At 45.1% G+C, this 15,505-nt stretch overlaps 1 protein-coding gene across 5 annotated transcripts in view; it reads left to right on the top strand.

Annotated features, from left to right (window-relative positions):
* Positions 1-771: 771 nt before the first annotated feature.
* The window catches only part of IRS2 (insulin receptor substrate 2), a 31,583-nt gene continuing 16,849 nt past the window's right edge, over positions 772-15,505 (top strand). For 2 of the 5 annotated variants that reach the window (XM_037896748.2, XM_037896754.2), the window contains exon 1: positions 773-4,473. In XM_037896748.2, the coding sequence (XP_037752676.1) occupies positions 1,047-4,473 (3,427 nt within the window). In that variant the 5' untranslated portion in view covers positions 773-1,046. Of the gene's footprint in view, positions 4,474-5,419; positions 7,396-11,269; positions 14,474-15,505 lie in introns of those variants that run through there. The other 3 variants (XR_006287386.1, XM_037896765.2, XM_037896766.2) reach the window with 3 other exon arrangements.

The raw sequence follows: 15,505 nt of genomic DNA, 5'->3' as shown, positions 1-15,505 counted from the left end.
CTCTGGCACCTCTCTCTCTCCTTTGGCCCATGCTGCAGCTTCCTGATTTTGAGGAAACCTGCCCATCGCTCTCGATCGCCGGCGGAAGGCTTCCCCTCCTCTGTCACACCTGGCGGAGTAAACCCCAGCCCAGCTCAGTTTCCTCCGTCACGCGCTCGGGTCCCCCTGTCCCCCTCCCCCCCCCCCTTTTTTTTTTTTTTTTTTTTTTTTAATTTCCACCTCTAGCGGTCACCGGCTCTGCATTGGGCGCGAAGCTGCGGGAGCCCGCCCCCTTCCCCGCCTGGCGAGGTGGCCCGCTCATGTGCTCGCTCGGTGACAGCGGGCTCGGCCGCCCCCCGGGCACCTCGCGCTCCTGCCTGGGCTTCACGGTCGCCTGGCGTTTTCGGCAAGCTCCCGCGTGTGTCTGTGCGGGGCCGGGGCCAGGGGAAAGGGGCAGCCCAGAGCTAGCGTGCGTAGAAGGGGGGAGGGTGTGGGCGGGAAAACAGAGGGAGAGACTGAGAGAGAAGAGGGTGGGACGCGCGAGCCACCCAATAACAACCCGCCTCCCTGGGCTCGGCGTCCTCCCCCCATCCCCATTGGTGCATGGCGCTGTCCTTTCCCCGGCGCGGCACCCAATCCCGTAGGAAGCTGGCGGCGGATTGATGGCCTCGCCCCCCTTTGCTCTGGCTTTCCCCTGCTCCCCCCTCCCTTGGCTCGGTGTGTGAGCGTTTCGGCAACTCAGCGGGTCACGTGTTGTTTTGCTCTTTAGTTCAGCCCTTGGTGCGCAATGTGTTACTTACTGTGAAACTGTTACCGAGGCAGGCGGCGGCGGCAGCGGCGACCAGCTCCGAGGATCCGGAGAGCAGCAGCGCTCAGGGTCTAGAAGGACCTCGGGCAGCAGCAAGCCCCGACTGCACGGAGGAGCCAGGTCGGCAGTCGTACCATCACCGCCGCGCTTTATACAGGAGCCGGGGGATCACAGGGGCTCCGGGGACCAGGGGATTAGCCCCCCCCCCGCCCCAGGGCGCTCAGAACTCAGCCCCCCTGCCCCACGCTCTGGGCTGGGGATGGCGAGCCCCACGCTGCTGGGGCTGCTGCCCCCCCTGAACTCCCCTCCTGGTCCCAACCTCAACAACAACAACAACCACCAGAGCGTGAGGAAATGCGGCTACCTGCGCAAGCAGAAGCACGGGCACAAGCGCTTCTTCGTGCTCCGGGGACCCGGCGGCAGCGGGGAGGAGCAGCCGGGGGCGGGGGGCGCCCGGCTGGAGTACTACGAGAACGAGAAGAAATGGAAGAACAAGTCCGGGGCTCCCAAGCGGGTGATCGCGCTGGATTCCTGCCTCAACATCAACAAGCGAGCGGACGCCAAGCACAAGTACCTGATCGCCCTCTACACCAAGGACGAGTACTTCGCCGTGGCGGCCGAGAACGAGCAGGAGCAGGAGGGCTGGTACCGGGCCCTCACCGACCTGCTCAACGAGGGCAAAGCCGCCTGCCAGGGTTCCCCGCTCCGCCACCTCTCCTCGCCCTTCTCCTCCGGCAGCGCCGCCGGCTCCTCCCTGGCCGGCGGCTGCGAGGACCTGAACTACGGGCTGCTCGCCCCGGCCAGCGCTGTCTACCGGGAGGTCTGGCAGGTGACGCTGAAGCCCAAGGGCCTGGGGCAGAGTAAGAACCTGACCGGGGTGCACCGGCTCTGCCTCTCCGCTCGCACCATCGGCTTCGTGCGCCTCAACTGCGAGCTGCCCTCGGTCACGCTGCAGCTGATGAACATCCGCCGCTGCGGCCACTCCGACAGCTTCTTCTTCATGGAGGTGGGGCGGTCGGCGGCCACCGGGCCCGGCGAGCTCTGGATGCAGGCGGACGACTCGGTGGTGGCGCAGAACATCCACGAGACCATCCTGGGGGCCATGAAGGCGCTGAAGGAGCTGTCCGAGTTCCGGCCCCGCAGCAAGAGCCAGTCCTCCTCCTCCTCCTCCTCCGGGGGCGCCGGCGGCCCCGGAGCCTCCTCCACCCACCCCATCACCGTGCCCGGCCGCCGGCACCACCACCTGGTCAACCTGCCGCCCAGCCAGACCGGCCTGCTGCGCCGCTCCCGCACAGACAGCCTGGCGGCCGGGGCCAGCGCCGGCACCAAGGGCAACCCGGGCCGGGTGCGGACGGCCAGCGAAGGGGATGGCTGCAGAGCGGGCTCGGTCGCCGGCAGCCCCATGAGCCCCGGCCCGGTGCGGACTCCCTTGAGCCGCTCGCACACACTTAGTAGCGGCGGCAAGTCGGGGGGAAAGCTGGGGCCGGTGCCCCCCGGGGGCGGCCTGCAAAATAGTCGCTCCATGTCTATGCCCGTATCTCACTCGCCCCCTTCCGCCACCAGCCCGATCAGCCTCTCCTCCAGCAGCGGGCTCGGCTCCGAGCCCCCCCACCCGCAGCGCCTGTCCAGCGGCAGCGCCTCCGTGTCGGGCTCCCCCAGCGACCCGGGCTTTATGTCCTTCGACGAATACGGCTCCAGCCCGGGCGGCGACCTGCGGCCCTTCTCCACTGCCAGCAACCGCAGCAACACGCCCGAGTCCATCGCCGAGACCCCCCCGGTGCGGGACCCCGGGGGCGGCGCGGACCTGTACGGCTACATGGCCATGGAGCGGCCCCAGAGCGGCCGGCTCTGCTACCGGCCCTGCCCGGACTCGGCGGGGGACAAGGGCCCCAGGAAGCGGACTTACTCGCTGACCACGCCGTGCCGCCAGCGGGCCGCCCCCCCGCAGGTCTCCTCCGCTTCCCTGGACGAGTACACCCTGATGCGGGCCACCTTCGCCGGCAGCTCCGGCCGCCTCTTCCCAGCCGCCTCCCCCAAAGTGACCTACACCCCCTACCCCGAGGACTACGGGGACATCGAGATCGGCTCCCACCGCAGCTCCGGCAGCAGCAGCACCAACCTGGGGCCGCCGGCAGGGGGCGGCGGAGGAGGGGACGACGGCTACATGCCCATGACCCCCGGGGTGGCCGCGGCATTGGGGCCGGGCAGCCGGGGCGGCGCTGACTACATGCCTATGAGCCCCACCAGCGTGTCCGCCCCGCAGCAGATCCTGCAGCCGCGGGCCGGGGCGGGCGGCGGCTCGCCGGGGAACGGCAGCGGCGGCTACAAGACCAGCTCCCCCGGGGAGAGCTCCCCGGACGACAGCGGCTACATGCGGATGTGGGGCGGCTCCCGGCTCTCGGTGGAGAGCTCGGACGGGAGGCTGAGCGGCGGGGACTACATCAACATGTCCCCGCACGGGCCGCCCGCCGCCTCGCTCACCCCACCCGACTTCTTCTTCGCCCCGGCTGCGGGCGCCGGCGACCCGCCCAAGGCCGCCTACGCCTGCAGCTCCCTGCCCCGCTCCTGTCCCAGCCAGGAGCCGGCCAAGGACAGCGACCAGTACGTCTTCATGAGCTCCCCGGGCAGGATGGTCCCGGAGCAGCCGGCCTGCGGCGTGCGCCCCGCCGCCCCCTCCAGCCACACGGTGCCTTCCCCGCTGCGGCACAGCCGGACCGAGAGCTTCCTGAGCCAGCGGGGCCCGCGGGCGGTCCGGCCCAGCCGCCTGGCCCTGGACACCCTGCGGACGCTGCTGCCCAGCATGCACGAGCACCCGCTGCCGCCCGAGCCCCAGAGCCCCGGCGAGTACATCAACATCGACTTCGGGGAGCCGGCGGCTGCCGACTCGCCGCCCTCCCTGCCCGCCGACAGCCCGGCCTCCTCGCTGGGCTCGGGCGCCGGGCGGAGGCGCTCCCACCTCTCCGACTACATGAACATCGACTTCGGCTCGCAGGCGGGCCCGGTCTCGGTGGGCTGCCTGGAGGCGCTCTCCCCGGAGGCCTGCGCCAGCCGCGGCCGGCCCGACGGGCTCTACCTGCCGGCGGCGGTGGGGGTGGCCTGCCTGTCCAGCCCGCCCGACGGGGGGGATTACACCGAGATGACCTTCGGCCTGGCCGCCACCCCGCCCCAGCCCATCGCCCAGAAGCCAGAAAGTGCCCGGGTCACCAGCCCCACGGCGGGGGTGAAGAGACTCACCCTGGCCGGGGTGGAGGCTTTCATCCTCTCCAGCCCGCCCCCGGACCCCAACCGCGGGGCCAAGGTCATCCGGGCGGATCCCCAGGGGCGCCGGCGGCACAGCTCGGAGACTTTCTCCTCCACCACCACTGTGACCCCCGTGTCCCCTTCCTTTGCACATAACCCCAAACGGCACAACTCGGCCTCGGTGGAGAACGTGTCCCTCAGGAAAAGCGAAGGCCTGGAGGAGGAGCAGGGCAGCAGCCCCATGTGCCGGGAGACCTCCGCTGGCTTCCAGAACGGCCTCAATTACATCGCCATAGACGTGGTGGATGGGAGCCTGGCAAACCGTGACAAAGTCAGACGCAAAGGCAGGCACGCCATGAATGGGGACATCAATGGAGTGGAGACCAGCGCCTATGCCAGCATAGATTTCCTATCCCACAACCTGAAAGAAGCAACTGCTGTGAAAGGTGAGTAGTAGGTCGCTCTCCCAATGTGCTATTATTTGTATTTCTAGGGAATGTTGCCATTTTGGGAGAGGTTTCTCTCTCTTTCTCAGCTTTGTAAGCTTTCCAAATAAAATATCTATACACAAGGAAACACTTAAATGGTGAGTGTGTCCTCTTCACAGGAGCCCAAACCAGTGAGTACACAGTTCTGTATTTTGGACATGCTGCAGAACTGCAGTTAGAACATTTTTCAGCGCGTTTGCTTAAGAATTTATAAAGCTTGAGTTAAAAGACAGCGAGGGAGCACATCAGATTACCAACAGATCCTTGGCCATCTATCTGAAAGAGTCAAAACAATATGAGGGTTGCGTATTGTTTTGCAAATTTTGTTTAAACGCCTACCCAACAGCTATGGGTAACTACACTGCAGCTGCTGGTTGAATCACAGTATCAATGGCCAATGGGTTGGTTTGCTTTTTAAATGGATAGCAAATGTAGGCTGCTTGAAAACAAAAAGAACCCTAAATAACCTAAAGCTTAATATGAGAGAGAATTTGTGTGTTAATCGTGTAGCTGTTCCTTTCCACAGGTGCTTGTTGTGCTATAGAAAACTGTTCCTAGCAAGAGAGAAAGTCTGTGTTATAATTGGGGACACCAGGAACAGACAATATGTGAAGGTTTAAAAGTTAATCATTGAGACACCGCAGGGATCCTCTTTGCTATTGCACCAGGGCATTTTTAACCTGTATGTACCTATAAACTGTAGTATGTATTTATCGGTCTAGGACGCTGAAATGACAAGGGGGAATAACCCACTCTAGGTTTTACTTCCATATTTATATAGTTTTCACACAGATAATCAGTTTTAAGTAAAAAGTGTCCATTTCTGACAGCCACTTGTAGAGATTTTTGTTCCATTTATTATTGGCTTGTTGATTTTGAAGAAGAAAATGTTCTTTTTTTATAGGAAGTGCAGAAAGATGGAAGAGATGAAAGTGGAGAAAGCTTTGAACCTAATTGAGAGGATTGTTGGCTGAAATGTCAGAATTTTTACAAGATGAACACACTGAATGGTTTCAGAGTAGCAGCTGTGTTAGTCTGTACCCGCAAAAAGAAAAGGAGGACTTGTGGCACCTTAGAGACTAACAAATTTATTTGAGTATAAGTTTTCGTTAAGGACAGAGACAGACTTGTCAGTTATCTGTAGTTTTTGCTTAAGCTGGCTTCAGGATTTACATGGTTTGGCATAAATCAGTGTGAATGCTACAATTATTGGTTCCATTGCCTTATATAAAGGATGTTTGGCTGTAGCCTGTACACTGGAATTATGTTCCAGTAAAATCTTGAGCTCTCTTGTATTTAGTTGTAAATTGAGTTTAACAAGATTTGAGTTTTGCTTGACCCACCTACAGCCCCCAACTGCATAACAAACCCATATTGGGGAAGCACCACTTCTCCAGTATCCTCCAAACTGCTGACCCTAAGGGAAAGGGGTGAGGGGAAGGGAACTCTGCCTAGGGGGAAAACCTGGACTGGATTGAAATGCTCCCAGCATTCAGATTGGATTAAACTGTGGACATTCCATTCATTTAGCTAATAAGGGGAAACTGGCGCTGCATCTCTGATAAAGTTAACAAAAAAATAGTATAAATATAGCAAAATGAGTTTAGAGAATGGTGAATGGTGGGAACAGTTTAATTCTAGTAATTATAAAATATCTGAAGATTATTCAGATACTTGTTTTGTTTTAATATTTTCTTTTACGTGTGGGCTTTTCCTCCCTTTTTTATATGCATGTAAATGTGCAGTGAAGATCAGCATCACTGGGTGTTGAGCTGAATGTAGGAGGCACAGCTGATGACTGTTTCAGCCATTCTGTTTCCCTGAGGTTTCCTTGTTTCCCACACGTGCATGCCTGTTGCATATAATTACACTCACTCTATTCAGGAAGAACTGTAGCCAATTTCAGGACAAAGAGATAGGAAACACTTGGCATAACTGTTGATCAGTGTTCCAGGTCATATTTTAAAGTGGAGGCTGTATGTTACAGATATTTTTAGTGAATTAATTTGAACAGAAAGAACAGCGTGATTAGGAAAGTGCAAGAATATTACCTTAGTAACGGAATGCATAAGTACAGTAGTGGGCTATTGAGCGGAGCCATTAATATTTACAACTCCTGAGCTCTATTTTGGTTTTGTTTACATAACCACGTTGAAGTTTGTTTACAGTACTACTACCGTATTACTACTGCTACTTCTTAAAGATCACTGGTACTGTTCACAGTAGCATTCGAGGTTCTAAGAACTTTAATTTGTAAGATTAACAGGATTTTCATATTTTATGATGAAATACACATGCAGAATCACAGAAATATATGTATATGTATATGTATTAAGCATACTAGGTACTGGTTTAACTCTCATTTCTTATTTTAAGTCAGTGGCAGTTCAGAATGATTTGGCTAAACTTTATTGAAGATTTTTAATTGATGTTACTATATACAGTTTACCATGGAGGTAGCCTGTATTAGATGTGATGAGAATTGTTTACTTTTCTGTTTGTACTAATTGTTTACTAAATCACTAAAGCCACTGAATGGGAGCTAGCTTTATCCTTTCAAAGCTATGGAGAAATTAACAGTTTGGAGCAATTTTAAAACTGCAATGTTTGCTTCTTTCTAAAGAAGTAACATGAAGAACTCTTGTAAAAAAGCCTGTATCTTGTAAAAAAAACAAAACAAAAAACCCCAAAGTTCATTCTATTTGGTTTATTCGGAAATTAATATTTCAATGTAAAATCATAGTCAGTTCAAATACTTCCCCATATCTATAGATATATTTTATTATGTAAGTAAATATTGTGTTTGAGTTTTTGTCCCGTTAACAAAGAAAATTAATCATGTGACTTTAAAAATAAAGATGCATTGGTTTTCATCAGTAACTTGCCTGTCTGCTTTAAAGACTAGTGTGGTTTTTGGAATTTTGAACCAGTATCATTCTGTTACAATGAGAGCAAGCTAACAAAACCAAAATAGCTGAAAACAGAAAAATAAAAAGGTCATTCAGAATTTATCAGTTTATTTAGTTCTGCTTCACTCTGAAAGTGTGCAGGCCTGTGAGAGTCTAACAAGTACTTGCCTTTTTCTGAAATATAAATAAAATAGTGCCTTTACTAGACAGCTGGAAACTCTTTTGTTGCACACTGATTATCAGTTAGCATTCAGCTTTCTAAGTATGAAATAACAACCCTTTGCAAAAGAACATTAGTTCAGACAAAATTATGTATTTCCTTGCCTATGTAAACATTTTCACCCAGTTCCTCCTTTGGTGTAAATTGTTTATTGCATTGGAGCTGTGCTAAATTACACCAACTGAAGATGTGACTTTTGGGTGAAACCCTGGCTCCATTGAAATCACTAGTAATTTTGGCTTTAATAGGGTCATGATTTCACCTTGTGGTTTTTGTTTTTTTTTTTATCCTGAAATCCTTAAGCAAAATTCCCATTAAGTTCAGTAGTAATTGTGCTTGAGTTTTGACTTAATTGGAAGTTTTTTGCCTGGTTAAGGATATTACAATTGGGGCTATTATATTTGTCTTATCCCAAAAGCAACATGTTTTCTGGAACATATTAAAGTTTTTCCAACTAGTGCTGTTTTAGTTTTCCAAAGTGTGACAGCAAATACATGAGATTGAGGTCTGTTGGCTCCCCCCTCCCCCCCCCCCCCCTTTTACTTCTTGATTTATTAAAAAAAGGTCTTCAATTATAACCTATGATACATCAGTTTTAAATGATCATAAAGCAAGGTAGTGGTCTTTGAGAATAGGTAAAATGCTGTCTCTCTAGCTCATAATTCTTGTAAGGATTTTATGAATATACCTGAACAGTACAAAAGTCATATCTAGATAAAATTCTCACATTGTTAAAACTGAAACCCTGATTTAATTTTTCCTTTGTGCTCAGTTTGGACAATAAAGCTAGAGAAGTCAGTTTCACTTTTTGATTCTTATATACTGATTGCCACAAAGTTTGGTTCAGAAACTGCAAGGAAATGTTTTAATTGCCTGTATAAAAATAATCTTCTAATCAAAATGTCTTGTTAATTTTATGAAAACATTCAAATACAGCTTTGTACATCTTTTTTAAAAGCCTAATTTTTTTCGTATAAATTAATACTAATTTATACAAAATTTATACTAAATTTCGTATAAGTTAGTACTAATTACAAATGTAGCATTTGCTCTTACTGATCTAGTGCCATGCAGTGGGTTATATACCTCAGAATGAATAGATTCAAGAACTGGCCTACCTCTCATATCCGATATGGCTGTGATTATAAATCACTTCACAGTTAAAATTTAAGAGTTCCAGTTTCACCTTAGATGCTTGTTGGAAAATGTGGTACTGTTCTTTCAGATTCCATTCTATTAGAGGTAAAATGAAATGATTAGGTATCAAATCTGGCAGCATAACCTATAAAATACAAACTGCAAACTATAAGTTTTGTAAAATTAAATGACAACTTTTACTTTTTTAAAAAAATTCATTTTCAATTGTTTTAATTATATGGATCTCAGATTTTTAAAAATGAGATAAAACACCAAAACCCATAAATGTATTTGGCTTTTATTTCTTATTATAGTTTAAATTATATTTAGTTGCACTAAACATTTGAAGATTGTCATGGTTACTTTGAATCATTTAAGATAAATAGTTATAGACTAAGTTGAATGGTGGGTTTGTTCTAACGTGAACCAGTGTAGTCATTGCTCAAGGCAGAGGAAATGCTTAGGTTGATTGTTTCTGATAATTTGATTTCTTTCAAGATAGTTGCCGAGACTAACATTCACTTGTGTTGTAAGTAAAATACATAAAGGAATGTACGACCAGAAAGAGTATTAGGACATATTTTGTATGCATTCCCCCCTCCGCTACAAGGAGGAAATAATGTTGGATACTTTATGCTGGTTTTACTATTTTTTAAAATATCATTGTATTGAAATACTGAAGCTGGTTTAAAAGTTGAAACACGGCATGTGTACACTGTAGTCAGTTTAAGTAATGGATCTCCTTCCCCATTAGGAAGTTAAAGTATTGTATATACAATCCAGGTATTTTCAGTTTAAGCCAGATCTTCTCAAAAGCAGCAAGAGCACTTAACAAAATGTCTGTCTTTTCCATCTATCAAACAAATCCTAAAGAAATGTTTAACTACTTTGTAATTTTTTTAAAGACCATCATGAGGCATAATGTATGTGTGTGCATATACATACTTCACTTATGGACTGTATTTGTGTCCATGAGTGCACCTATTTTGTGTTTTTGAAATTGTGAAGACAGCATTTTGCTGAGTTAGTAGATTTTTCAGTATATTCGCAAAATGCATAAAATAAACCATCTAAAACAAATAGACAAAGTTTATCAAATAGACTTTTCTATGTAGATTCATTTAATATTTAGTTGTAATTCTTTAAGTCCTCATAGGATTTGCTTGAAAATGAACTCTTGAATTCTATCTCTGGGTCTGATCCTATGCTCATTGAAATCAGTAGCATTCACTGATTTCAGTAGTGCAGTATCAAGCTCTAGGTTCTCACTTTGGTACCCACAGCCCTGGTATCTGAGTGCTTATTTTTCTAAGTTTCACGTTGCATCTCTGAATTAAAAAAATATAGCTATTTTATGTTTTTTTATAGCTGCTTCTCTGTATGTGTTTTTAAGGTGGTCACCGGGGGCAGACTTGCACTAGGTAAACCCAAATTCACATGAGTAGTAGGTCTTTCTGACCATGCAGCTCTATTAAAGCAAAATTCTTAATGAATTTAGTGTCTTTTTTTTTTTTTTTTTGGTGTGAGCAAGAGTTGCAGGATTAGTTTCTAAGGGCCTGATTTAAAGCTTACTGAAATAAATGGAAATTCACCCTCCCCCTCAGTTCTTTATTCTGTCTGCATAAGGATAAAATACTTAATTGATTGGTAAACTGTCATAGCATGTATAGTAACTTTCTTTTTAGTTTTCCTGAAAGGTAGACATGCATCCTGCCCCTAATGTGTAGACAGCTAGACACTGGTGCTTAGCATGTTGGTGGATAGTTTCTTATCAATATGCATGATTATGTGGAGACTAGTCTGCTAAGTTGCATATTTATTCATGTACATGCAAATGTGTTTCTGTTGGTATTGTAGATGAAAACGTACTGCTAAAAATAGCCTGATTTAATCAAAAGTGGAGAAGTTTGTTTTAAACTTGAATCTAATGGGCAACAATCTGGTTGGAAATACCTTTAAAGGAATACGGTCATGGATAACAGGCCCATAGTTTATCCTATTTTTTCCCCCATATCAATTTGTAAGGTCCATATAATTCTTTTTCCAAAACAAACATTTAAAATCTTTTTAGCGAAATGACAGTCGTCCTGTGCTATGTGGAAATGTACAAAAAATGCCAGTGTTTGAATGCAGTGAAGGGTAAATGTGTTTTAAGGATCGATAGCTTCCATTGTTGTGTGTGGTGTGGTGTGGTGCAGTGCTGTTGGTCCCAGGATTTTAGAGAAACAAAGTGGGTGAGGTAATATTGGACCAACTTCTGTTGGTGAGAGAGACAAACTTTAGAGGAGAGCTCTGTGTAAGCTCGAAAACTCATCTCTCTCACCAACAGAAATTGGTCCAATAAAAGATATTGCCTCACTCACCTTGTCTTTGTTTTAAGGAAACAGATAATGATTTCAAGTTTTCGAGTGGGGAAATACTTTTGAAATGAATATAAATACCTCTGTGAATTTTTTAAAAACTATTGATAAATTATTTTCTTTTTCAGTTACAGATCTTGCACGAGTATGTTCTGCTTGGAATTCAGATAGAATTTTCACTGTCCTTCAAGATATTTTCTGTGTTAGATTATTATTTATTATTTGTATTACAGTAGTGCCTAGACTAGAGTCTCCAACTGAGATCAGATACTGCACATAGATATCCAAAGAATTCCTACCCCAGTGTGCATCCAATCAAACCAACTAGATAGACAAAGTGTGGGGGAAAGGTTTTGGTGAAGTATTAGTACTCTTCCCACATCATGGCTAATTCCAGTAACGTTCCTAAGAAATAAGCCATTAACTCAGTTGTAGATAAACTCATTAAATAGCTGACACTTAGATTTGCCTGTGCATAGGTAATTAACAGTTCAGTCATTGGAGCTATAGTGTCTTTACCGGAGTTCATAATTTAACAAGTTCTACAGTTTTAAAAAAAGTAGCTCGTGTGTGTGTGTGTGTGTGTGTGTGTGTGCGCGCGCGGGAGGCACATACACTTACACAATAAACAAAGAATAGCTGTCCCATATAAGTGACCCATAAGAGTATTTTATTCTAATAAACAGCATATAGAAATAGTTAAACAGATGAAGAAAAACCCATATAACATCTACACTGCGAAATACCCAGTAATGTAATAGTTCAGGAGTGAGTCAGTGTTTTGTTTACAGTCGCTTCAGCATCCTAGAAGAGAATACTTCCTTCCTGGCAGATGGCAGCCCCAGGGCCATGCACCTGCTATTACAAGCAGTACGCTGTAGTAACCAACCCCAGCCTCACTGTTGACAATGGGTTGTCAGCCCACTGTTGGGCTCACAGCCTAAAGAGAATAGGGAACATATTTGTCCTTCAACAAGGGACTGAAATATCTTAGGAAAGACAATAGAGATGGTACACTAAAGAATTGTGCTACAGTCTAAAATATCCTTCTTGTAGAAGAAGTGTGTAGTGAGCCACTTTAAGACAAATTATGATTGAAGATCATGAACTGTGTCATCAGGGAGAGGATTTTCTGTTCTCTCATCCAATAGAGTGATTTCCCACGTTGGATTTATTAGCTCTATCTAGGCAGTCAGAACACTCTCATAACTTAGCTAAATGTGCTTTTGCAATGCATCCGTCAGTAACCTGTATTACCTCACCACCTTGTCTGTCTAGTAACCTGTAGTGGAATTCTTTTCAAGAGGAGAGGGTTTTCCCTGTGGAATTGTCTAATTTACTGTGGCTGTGAGGAGGCTGAAATAGTTATGTACAGTCCACTCTGATACTGTTATACAGATCCACCAAAAGGTGTACTAAAAAGTAAGAATGTCTATTTCATTATACCTTAATGCTGTATTTGTGGCTGCAGAATACAGCAGAATCTCTGGGTCTTTTGAGTTGCAACACCATCTGTTACAACCATGTCATTGGGGCCATCTTCTGTTAATTTGACCGTCATTAATTTCTCTTATGCATTAAAGTTTTTTGTTTGTTTTTGTTTTGAAGATGGAGGATATCTTTAGTTTTAGTGGAAGGCTTTCCAAAGAAGAGGGTGTCCTTTTTAGTAGGCCAGGATATTCTTGCTAAATTTAAAAACTATCCAAATGTTACCCTGAGTTTGTATAGTATTAAACAGGATTATATGACACACAGATTAGACATTGTTGAGAAGCTTGTTTTTGTTTGAAGGGGTAAGAAATGGAGGGCTTTAATGTAATGCCAATATAGCAAATTTGCTGATACCAGAAACAGAAGAAATGTCTTAGAAACGGTAGAACATAATGACAGACTTTCCATTTTGTACAACTTCTTCAAGTGATGCTTTAACAATATTTATGTGATTAAATGCTGTGGTGATGAGTATAGAATATGAAATGTTCTGCTTTCACTTGGTGTTAATTTCTAAATCTGTTTCAGAGATATAGGCAATCTAAAGTTGATCTGCAATAATACTGTAGGTATGACTTAAGACAGAAACACATCAATAAGTAATGCCAGTAACAGTTGTAAAATCATGTCAATGAAAACTGTTAAATTGGATAGAATAAAATTTAATTAATCTTAGGTTTGCTTCTCTGATTCAATTCTCCAGGGAGTGTATTATTTTTAAATAATAGCTAATGCAGTCATTCTGTAGAGATTAACACCTCTTAAAATCGGTTCTTAAAGGATATATTGTCAAACTATTTAAGGTGAGAATTTGGAGGCCTTTTTTGACAAAAGGTTGTATACAGCCTGGTAGGAATAGATTAAAAAATCCAATGAAACACTTTCAGGGGGCAGTTAAACTTAATTGTCCAATGGAGAAGACACAAACTACTTCCTTGTGCTATTGCTTGAGTACCAGAAAGTAAGAGTGACTCGGCTTTCGTAGTTCAAGACAAGTGAAAATGTGAAAAGTAAGCAAGTATAATAATTTGCCACATGACACTTGAATGTTGTTTAAACAGCAAGAATAAAACCAAAATTGTCTCATGGAAGTATATGATACTTGATATGATTTATGAGGTTAACAGTGTATTGTGTAATACTTTCACAACAGTATTGGATTTATTCAAACTGTTATGTTTTCTGCAGTGCTTGAGTTATGTATCTAAGTAATTCTAGAGGAGGAGCAGTGATGTTTTTTCCTAATGCAATATCTTCTTTCTCGTGACTTGGAACTTTTTCAAAAAGGCTGGTGAGAAAGCTTTGTTTTCTTTCTCCTTATGTGATAGTACTAGTAAATATCCATTAAGCAGTCCTTCGTGGTGTTTGTATCTTTTGCTGGCCCACATTTCAGGGTAGACTGTTTAAATGGATGAACAATTCTTGTTGTTTGCAGTGTTGTATTTGTATTGGTACCAGGATATTAGAAAGACAAGGTGGGTGAGGTAATTTCTTTTATTGGACCAGCTTCTGTTGATGAAAGAGAAAAGCTTTTGTGTGTACATAGAGCTCTTCTTCATATCTGGGAAAGGTACTCATGAGTGTGTCACAGCTAAATACAAGGTGAAGCAGATTACTTAGCATAATGAATTAACACCCCTTGCAAGAGACCATTCAAGGTGAAGTGGGCAGTTAACACTTCTGCAACCCTAGGACAGAGGAGTGTTAGTGAGGTTACCCATTGTTGCAGTAAACCATAAATCCAGTGTCTTTATTGAGTCATAGTGAAGTTATGAATTTAAGCTCCAAGTTCATCCTCTGAAGGTGTTGTGCAGGTTCCTTTGAGGACGAGGACTTAAGAGGTAAGATATGGAGTGATTGTTTTGTGAAGCATGTTTGCCCATGAGTGATAGGGTGCTATTGTCTTTTATCTTTTTTTTTTTTTTTTGAGTTCTTGTTTACACTTTTAGGCTATGGACTCAAACTCCTTACACAAGCAGATTTTTTCCACTTATGGTGAAAAGAAGGTTTTCCTGCATGAGAAGTATGGGATTGGGCCACAGCAGATGTAGTAATCCTTATGAAAGGCAGCTATTCAATTGTATTGTAGTACCATTTTAACTCTTCATACAACATACAGATTTTAAAATGACGAAATTGCTTTATTGGGGATGTCTTGAGAAAATATTTCTGTCCAAATTTTAATCCTCTAAAATGCTGGATATATAATAGATATGATGATTACAGCTGCTTGGCGTGACAAGAAGGAAAAGTCATGGGTTTGTCATAGCGGAAAATGCAAAACTCACATTCATTTTACAAAAAAGCCATGGTTCTCTAGTTGATTAAAATTAACTTGTGTATGAAATGATGAGAAAGGTAAAATTGTTTTTATGAATGAAATTGTTTAAAAGTATTAATTATTTAACTTATAATTTTGAACCATTTTAAGCCTATATTTCAGCTTATAGGCTCAAAATTTGTAACACTTCAGGAAGGAGTCTGAGTCAGCAGTGAACTGCCAGGAATTCTTACACGGGCCATGATTTTTTTAATAAAAAATCCTTTTAAGTGTTGGGTGGCTTTGATTCCTCCCCGACCCCCCCACACCAAAATGTTTCTTCCTATTGAAGTCAATGGGGGAATTCCTCTTAAAAAACTGATGGAAATCAAGTTTGTTAAAAGCATACAGTCTTAATATTAGTGCTACCAGGTGTCATAGAGGAATGCAGGGAAAAGTTTGTGAATGAACATAAATATGCTGCACTGAAGCAAATACAGTTTCTACAATTATCTTTATGGAGTCATTTGTAAACTTATAGTGCCACTGTAGTAGTAGCTACATTCATACAGCATTAAGAACTTTATTCAAGCATGCAGAAATGAACGGTAGG

The sequence above is a fragment of the Chelonia mydas genome, chromosome 1, assembly GCF_015237465.2.
Source record: "Chelonia mydas isolate rCheMyd1 chromosome 1, rCheMyd1.pri.v2, whole genome shotgun sequence".
NCBI lineage: Eukaryota > Metazoa > Chordata > Testudines > Cheloniidae > Chelonia > Chelonia mydas.
The sequence above is the reverse complement of the archived record's forward strand: the minus strand, read 5'-3'. Positions and strand labels throughout refer to the sequence as shown.